The following is a 9,078-nucleotide window of genomic DNA, read 5'->3' as shown; positions in this document are numbered from 1 at the left end:
CTCTCTCTCTCTCTCTCTCTCTCTCTCTCTCTCTCTCTCTCTCTCTCAGACAGGATCTTATGATATATATAGACCAGACTGTCTTTGAACTCACGATCATCTTCCTTCTATTTTCTTAGAAAATGCTAGGATGGCTGGGGTGAGCCACACCTGGGTTTAGTTGTAGAATTTGAGGTCCATCCTAAGATTATGGGGAAACCCTGAAGTCTTTCAAAGGTGCTAAACATGATATATGATCTTAAGTGCCAAGGGGGATAGGAAAAGAAGATGTGCTAACCCCTGAGGGCTAAGCCTCACTATGTTGTGTGGATGGAAACCATTTAAGGCTGTGCAGTGCCCAACCTGTGCAGTCTCATTCGACAGTCTCTTTTGTCATGGGTGCAGGATACTCAGATGGCAGTCATCGCTGCTAGGAATGGGCAGGACACGTCTTTACCAGCTCCATGGCTCTTCCTAAACTCCCTGGCTATCACTATCCGTCCCATTTCAGTCAAAACAAGCCCAGAACACACAGAGTGGGGATGGAGCCTAGTGAGTGGAGTGCTCCCTTAGCATGCTTCAGGCTCAGGTTGACGGCCAGCATCATGTAACTGGGTGTGGTGGCACACACCTATAATCCCAGCATTCAGAAGGTGGGGGCAAGGAGGATCAGAAATTCAACATCATCTTCAGCTACCTAACAAGTCTGAGGGTATATTGAGCTAGGTTAGACCCTGCCTCAAAAATAATCAAATGGTTAGAAAAATGGCTCAGTGGTTAAAATCACTTGCTGCACTAGTAGAGGACCTAAGTTTAGTTTCCTGCACCTACCTGGTGGCTCACAACTATCAGTTCCAGGGGATCTGATGCCCTCTTCTGACCTCCAAGAGTACCAGGCACACACACGGTGCACAGTCATACACGCTGTCGAAAACACTCAGGGCTCCCAGTGTTTGTCTGACCAACCACAGGCCATCCTCCTCTGACCTCACCTTTCCCCAGGCATGGATCCTTCTCGAGAGTACCCTCTGTGGTACAAGAGTATTGTGTCCCTGTGGATCGATCCTCTCTGGGATGGCCTGCCTGGTCTGATCATCAAACTGACCCTGTTCCAGTTGGTGATACTGGGGGATGTGGGCACCTGCTCACACTGCTCCAAGAGGAACTTGAAGGCAGAAAGCAGAAGCCAGGCCAAGAAGGGAAACATGGCATTCTGTGTGGAGGCTACTGCTATGAGGGGTCTGAGGGAGTCATACAGCATCTTGAAACTTCTGCTCAGGTTATGAGCTGGGAAAAGGACAACTAGCTGTATTTCACAGTTGCTGGGTCTTCCTTCCCAGAGTTCTAATTTTAAGCAGTATTTACCATCCTTCCTTCCAGCTAGGTTCAGCTAGATGATAATTCAAGTCTATCCATAGGTTACTTACCATGCAACTTACAGGATGTGACTTTGGAAATAAAGAACTCGCCCCTCTTTCCTTACTTTATTCTCTTCTGCAGTGTTGACACAGTCCTTCTGCAGTGTTGATGTGGTCCTTCTGCAGTGTTGACCTGCTGACTGAAACTCTAGCAACCGTTTTGCATGAGGTAGAGGCCATGGTGACAGAAATTGGTTGCACAGTAGCAAAAGAAGCTTGAACTCCTGGTCATCACGATGTCATTGTAGCAGACAAGAACTAAGCACCAGTTGACTTGATTCATGTGAAACCAATAAATCTCATATTTGAAACCGTTGTTTAAGTGTCTATGACACAGTGAAATCTAAATTCACAATTTTACATATGTACCCCAAAACAGACTACAATGAAGGCTGTCACCTACACAGAAAGGCAATGCCTGCCCCGTCAGAGCTTGCCCAGGTTTGGTGGAGAGATTGACAGAGGGGACTAGAGATTCCTGACCCCTCCACCCTCAGACACTACAGGGGAATTCACAGGGCTTTATGATGATCCCCAGGGCCGATCCAGAAAACAAGTATAGCAAAAACCTGGATAACTACTGGATCCTTAAGCCACAGAGAAGCATGGGTGGACCTATGACCTGTCCCTGCCTCCACTTCATTCTTTGCCTTGGAAGGCTCAGTTTAAACAGCCCAACGGTCTGCACTGTGTTCTCCCCATGTCTGCAGTTTTCCTGACTCTCCTCTGACACTGCAACTACAGCAGCACAGAGTGGGTCTCTGCAATCCAACCATGTGCATGCACGCTCCCCAGGCCTAGGTAGCACCCTGGGGTTTACCTGAGCTGTTGAGGCCCTAGTTGGCACCTGTGACTCTTTCCTCCCTCACTCCGATAGGGATTCTACCCTCTGTGTACTAACTCCTCAGACCTAGGGCCTCCTGGAACTGGATCAGTGGCAGCCTTTTGGCCAAGAAAGCCTGGAAGGCTGTTACACCACCCTGCTTGCGCCATCTGATCCACTCCTAGGTGGGCCAAGGCCAGGCAGGTCCAGAGCCAGACCAGAGTAAAGGCCATGGCCCAGGCCCTCTTCCAGAGACTTTGGGTCTGGATAGAGGAAGCAAGGATGATGCAGAGGTGTGCTCTCCACAAATAGGACCTGGCAATTCAATGCTCAGGAGTCTCTAGTTGGCCTCTGTTCCTTTGTCCTCCAGCCAGGTCCTCTTGGAAAAGCCCTTTCTCCTTTTCCATTCCACCCCCTACCAGGACCCTGGTGCTCAGAAGTACTTGCTTCCAGCAGAAGACAACTTAATAGGGAGGGTGTCCAAGAGAAGGCTGATGATTGGCCAGATTCTTACACTTGTGCACCAATGGGAAGAATTGTTAATGTTCTGCCCTCCAAATCTGCCTAAATAATAGCCAGCGCAGTAGGCCACGCCTGCGTTCCCAGCATTGGGGAAGGTGGAGGCAGAAGAATCAGCAGTTCCAGGTTATCCTCAGCTACACTAATTTGAGGCTAGTCTGCCTCAAAAACCAAAAGAAAAGAAAAGGAAAGGAAAGGAAAGGAAAGAAAAGGAAAGGAAAGGAAAGGAAAGGAAAGGAAAGGAAAGGAAAGGAAAGGAAAAAGAAAAGACAAGAAAAGAAAAAAAAAAGAAAAGAAATCACCATTGTGAAGAGTGTGCAGAGGGAGGCAGGGAAGTAAGGAGAGGCTAAGCAGAGAGGCTGAGTCTGACTTGCTGCCTGAAAGAGGACCAGCATCATCCTGCCTTCCTGGCAGGCTCAGATGTGGCCACCCTCTGGCTACAGACAGAAAAGATGCTCTGAAGCAGACCTTTGGGGCCAGGCAGGCGTGCAGCCCACCTTCCTGGGTAAGAGCCTTGATTCTGCCCTGTCAGGCTCTGCTACCCCAGGCAAGCTCAGGAGTGATCATCAGTTTTCCTCTGCAACACAGATAAGATCTCCCAGGATTGATGACTAAGGCTTGCAAAGAACTGTAAGCAATGCGTCAGCCCCTGCAAGCACGCATGCTTCCCAGCCAGGTCAGTGGACCAAGGCAGGAGGAAGCACTGCTCTGCAAGCTCCGGCTGACGTGGCCCCTCTGCTGACCTCTTTGCAGTAGCCAGGGTTGATCTGGGCTCTGCCCCTGGGGGGCTCCCTGCTGACACTATCACATGCTGGCCAGGATGAGGGACTCTGGACATATGTGACTCATGGGGGAGCATCCAGACAGAGTCCAAGAAATGTGGGCCAAGTGTGCAGATGTGCCCCAGGGACTGGCCACAGCTGCTCCAAGATGCTTCCTGCAGCCAGAGCTTGCTCTTCTGTCCCTCCAGCACTTGCTGTCCTGACTACATGGCTTCTGACATGACCCAAGCACAGGGACGCTTCCCTTTAAGACACCTTTATCATTGTTCACATCTTGTTTTGCTCAGGTTTGGTTGTGAGTTTTTGAAATCAGGTCTCGTGGGATCCAGGCTGGTCTTGAACAGACTGTATAGTTAAGGATGATTCTGAACTTCTAATTTTCCTGTCTCTACCTCCCAAGTATTAGGATTAAGAATGTGCACATGATCTGGAGTACTGGTTTAGTCTCCGAAATTATCCTGGAGGGACAATAGCTGCTAAGGCCATCAAGAACATGTTACTGGGCAAAGTGGCACACAACTTTAATCCCAACATTTAGGGGACAGAGAAAGGCAGATCTCCATGAATCTGAGACCAGCCTGATCTACATATTCAGGCCAGCCAGAGAGATTACATAGTAAGAAACTTTTTTTTTTTTTAAGTCAGCAAGATGGATCAGTGAGTAAAAGCACTTGGCCACCAACCTGATGACCTCAGCTTAGCCCCCAGGCCCTGCATGGTGGAAGGAGAGACCCAGTTCCTGTAAATAATCTTCCGACTTACACACACATGCCATGGGACATAAGCACTGCTCCCAAATACAAATAATCGATAAATAAACTCTAGCCAAGGCAGGCGTGGTGGTTTAGATCTGTAAGCTACTTAGGAGGCTGAGGCAGAATGACTGCAAGTTCAAAGCCAGCCTGGGCTTGAGTTCAAGGGCAGCTTAGGCAACTTGGCAAGCGCCTGTCCTAAAGTTAAAAGTGAGACGAGGCCTGGGGTTGTAGCTCGGCGGCAGAGTGCTTGCCCAGCATTTTCAAAGTCCTGGGTTCAGAAGGCAACAGCAAATACAAAATAGTCCTTTCTGGTAGTCCAGAGAGACGTCCTTCATGTCCTTCAATGTCAATCAGCTCTCCACATCTGAGAGAGGAGGTGGCTGCGAAGTCTTTGCCTTCATATCTGTCTCCTCACTCCAAGGAGCTCCCCACCTTACCCAGCCAATTAACAATCAACCAACCACCACCCCACCACCTCTCTCTCTCTGAAAGGAAGAAGCCTTGGCCATGTTCACCAGGCCTTAAGTTCATTGGGCCTCAGCCCCTTCAGTCCCCCTGACCCCCAGTCGCCTTCTCAGGATCTTCAGGCCCCCGGAGAAAGGTATCCAACAATGCCAGGAGCCAGCCACAGAAGTACTCGATCGACCCCACAGAAGCTTGTGAACTCCTAAGACTGAGCCAACGTTATGAGACTCCCATCCCCAAGGCCCCGGGGCCCTTATCTCACCAGATCCCCACCCTGGGCTCCAGGCCAGGAGCTCGATGTCCTGAAGTAGGCCTGCTGACCTCCACCCTCCTCAGGCCACCCACAGGGCTGTTTCCCACCCACCCACACTGTTCCAGGCTGCCTCCCTGCTCTTGTCTCCTGCCTTCCTTCACCGTTGGCTGGACAAACTTCTGTCTGAGTAAAATCTTTCTTGGAGCCACAGAGACATCCCCCGACTTAATCTCTATATCTTACCCTATACCTGGGCCCTGGTGCTGATGTCCAACCAGAGTGGAACCTGTCCCTTTCCTGCGCCACAAACAAATTAGCCATAGCATGAAGACTAGTGCTTCTCAACTTTCCTAATGCTACGACCTTTTGATACAGTCCCTCATGTTGCCCTCATACCCCAAAATTATTTTTGCTGTTACTTCATAACTATAATTTTGCTATTGTTATGAATCATAATGTAAGTATCTGATATGCAGGGTATCTGAAGTGTGACCTCTGCAAAAGAGTCATTTGACCCCTAAAGGGGTCAGGACCCACAGGTTGAGAACCACTGATGAAGACACCTGTGTCCCCATACAACCCTCTGACTCATTTGTACAGGAGTCCTTTCTTTGACAGGTATATCTACTCTATAGCTGCCACCAACCTGTTGGTCACTCGTTCACTGGTATGGTGATTGAATAGACTGTGGCAGGTACCATGAAGCTCATGGCCAGGGCCCTATCTGTAATCGTAAGTACCCAGTGTGGTCTCAGAATCTATCACCTGTAGACAAGAGATCCATATATCCATTCATCCCCCTCCCTGAAGACTCTGCTTTGAACAGGGCCTGCTCACCTGGCTTAAGGACATGGTGTCTGGGTGGTCCTTCTCCTAGTGTGGTGCCTGAGTAAAGCTGGGTCTTCTCTTATCCCTCTGACCTTGGCTTAGACTGTCCACTATTACCATTGCTGGAAGCTGCACCATCCTCAGAGGTGACACCCTCCCCCCCCCCCACCCCCGCTCACACACTAGACATTACCTCTGCATTATGTGTCCTTAATACAGCCTGAGGAAAGGATCAGTTGCTCCCTGCAAGGTCCTGCCAGGTCCATTACCCAGAGAATCAGGATCCTCCAGCATCAGGAACAGAGTCAAGCAGTGGAGAGTGACATATAATTACCCTGATCCTGGGCCACTCCAGTGATGGAAAGGTCGGCAAGATAATAGAAGCCCTGTTAGACTACAAGGTGCCCACGAAATAAGTCAACTGTGCTTGCATATGTCCTGTCGACAGTGACAAGAGGGAAAGAAAAGGTTTCCTGAAATTTCTAGTCTTACAACACCCACTGTCATGGAAAGGCCTAGAAGTTCAGAGAGTGATCCTCCTGCCTCCTAGCAGGAAAGCACTCAAGTCAAAGGCCTTTGGAGCAAGAGGAAATTTGTAAGTTGTGCCTTCCAGTCCTACCTGGGTTCTCTTCCAGTATCCTATCACTCCAATCTGTGTACCCCTGGGCCGGTTGCCTATCCATGGAGTGACCAACTCATCCCATGGTTCTTGGAATCATTCTGGAAAAGCACCACACCCAAGGTTCCCCTTAGTCCTAGGAACAGTGGAACAAATGTCCTGACCCTCCCCGACTCAGCTGCCCCATGCAAAGAGGGTGTCTGTCCATAGGTCCTCACGGGGAGCAAGGGTTTCATTCTAAGTGGGCACGGAAGAGGACTTGGAGGCTCCTAGCTCATGGGAGTTCTAGATCCAGCACCAAGAACTTTCTATAACACCTGTCTCCTCTGTTTGCATTCCCTAACAGCTAAGAACAGGAAGGCTCTAGCCACAGCATCTTATCTGGGGACTGACTGTAAGAAACACAGAATTAAAGAAGACTTAGAAAGACACACAGAACAGTGGCAAGCAGCTGGCTCTTGTAATCAACCAAGTCAGCTACAGAGGACATTTTTGAAAGGCTGGGCAAAGCATGACTCCTGAGGCAGCCTCCAAGGGACAAGCAGCAGCATCTTCTCAGGGAGGGCATGGGCTCTAACTCCCAGCTCTGTGGCCTAGAGGTCCCCAAAGTGCATGAAGGTGGTGGGTGCATGGTGGGCTCTGCCAGCGTCAGCTACGATCACCCTCACCGTTCATACAAGGTACGGGAGGTGTGAGAGCAGAGACATGCCTGCCTAGGTGTAGAGGGCCTCAAGGCAGCTGAAGAGAAGAGGGCTGTCTGGGAAAGCAGATGCACAGAGGGAGGGGCGATCAAGAGCGGAGAGGCATGGGCAAGAAAATGACATTGGGGGAGGGGGAGGGAAGAGGAGAAGGAATGAGCAGAAGGAGCAGAAAGTAGGGAGGGAAGAAATGAGAAGGGAAGAGAGAGGAGAAAGAGGAAAAGAGTCTGAGACAGGAGAAATGGTGACAAGAGGAAGTTCGTCACAAGCCAGGCAGGGTGGTGCAAGCCTGTCAGCCCAGCACTGAGAATCTGGAGAGAGGAGGATCAGGATTTTGAGGTCATCCTTGGCTACAGTGAGTTGGAAGCCAGCCTGGGCTACCTGAGACCCTGTTTCAAAAATAGAAAAGGAAGGAAAGGAGGGGAATAGAGGGAAGAAGGGAAAGAAGGAGGGAGGAAAAGAGAAAGGGAGGGCTGGGGGTCTGACCCAGAGGTTGAAAACTTGCCCAGTAAACACAAGGCGACGACTTCCAACTCCAACGTGGCAAAAACTGAAAAATGAACATAATAATCTCCATCCTCCACCTAACGGTGAGGGAGAACCTCTCTTGTCCTAGAGGTTACAGAGGTCAGGGGAATGCTGGGTCCCACCCAGAGCAGAGGTAAGGGAGGCTTCTCAGGGCTGAGGTTTTAGGCCAGGAGCCAGAGTGTTAAAGGAAGGAGGCCTTAGGGCGGGTGAGGAGCCAGCGCAGGGCCAGGTACTGCCAGCTAGCCTAGAGGGAGGAGGCCATCAGTGAATACCACACTGGACAAATATTGTTGTTTTGACTGCTCGTGGGATTGTGTTATTTTCCCAGGGAACCACAAGCGTGATGTGTGAGCTCATTTCAGAACAGGGCCCACGAGGAGAACAGTAGCTTCTGGCTTTGCTATTCCTCTTTCTGGACAGGCACATGTTACTTGAACACACATGTGAAATTGTGTACACACACACACACACACACACACACACTCCTGCAAAGAACCCAGAGCCCTCATTCTGTTTGGAGCTCACTGGCTTCTCTGGAGATTGCTTATTTAAGCTTTCAGTACCATAGATACCTTACCTCCCACACATAGCTACCTCACAGGGCTGAGAGGAAGGGATGGTAAGAGTGGCCCAGAGTGGGCTGGGGACATAACTTGGTAGAGAAGTTAATCAGCTTTACACAAAGCCCTGGATTTGATCCTCAGCACCACATAAATGAGGCATGGTGGCACACATTTGTAATATCTATAATCAGGGGGTTGAGGCAGGAGGATCAGTTTTCAAAACTAGCCTTGGCTATATTACAGTTTGAGGGTAGCCTGAGCTAGTTAAGAGTCTATTTCAAAGAAAGAAGACAAACAGAAAAAGCTGACAGATTATAAATTTCATCACTATGTGTCATGGTCCATTTTAACAGGTAACCTTATTGGATTAAGACATACCTAGTGGGCTGAAGAGATGGCCCAGTGTTTAAGAGGACCCAAGTTCTGTTCCTAACACTCATGTTGAGCAGCTCACAACGACCTGTAACTACAGCTTCAGGGAGATAGGACGCTCTCTTCTGGATTCTGAAGACATGACATTCATGGACACATACCCACATAGACACCGACTTATTTGTAGAATAAAAAATAAATAATTTTTAACAAGAAATAATTTGGGGGGTGAATCAAACACTCCCATGGGGGTGATTATGGGCATTCCCAGAAACAATTAGATCTTGGGTGCTCCAGCTTGATGAAAAGCTCACCCCGCCGGGCTGTGGTGGCGCATGCCTTTAATCCCAGCACTTGGGAGGCAGAGGCAGGCGGATTTCTGAGTTCAAGGCCAGACTGGTCTACAGAGTGAGATCCAGGACAGCCAGGACTACACAGAGAAACCCTGTCTCGAAAAACCAAAAAAAAAAAAAAAA

The 9,078-nt window shown here is 49.5% G+C and overlaps 1 protein-coding gene across 1 annotated transcript in view; it reads left to right on the top strand.

The window, feature by feature from the left end:
- Positions 1-1,071, top strand: part of Kcnk17 (potassium two pore domain channel subfamily K member 17) — a 9,691-nt gene extending 8,620 nt beyond the window's left edge. The window contains 2 exon segments of the mRNA XM_028758502.1: positions 982-1,040; positions 1,042-1,071. Coding sequence (XP_028614335.1) covers positions 982-1,040; positions 1,042-1,071 — 89 coding nt within the window.
- The last annotated feature ends 8,007 nt before the right edge of the window (positions 1,072-9,078 follow it).

The sequence above is a fragment of the Grammomys surdaster genome, unplaced genomic scaffold (genome assembly GCF_004785775.1).
Source record: "Grammomys surdaster isolate TR1022 unplaced genomic scaffold, NIH_TR_1.0 126198, whole genome shotgun sequence".
NCBI lineage: Eukaryota > Metazoa > Chordata > Mammalia > Rodentia > Muridae > Grammomys > Grammomys surdaster.
This window is presented reverse-complemented; position numbering and strand designations above follow the sequence as displayed.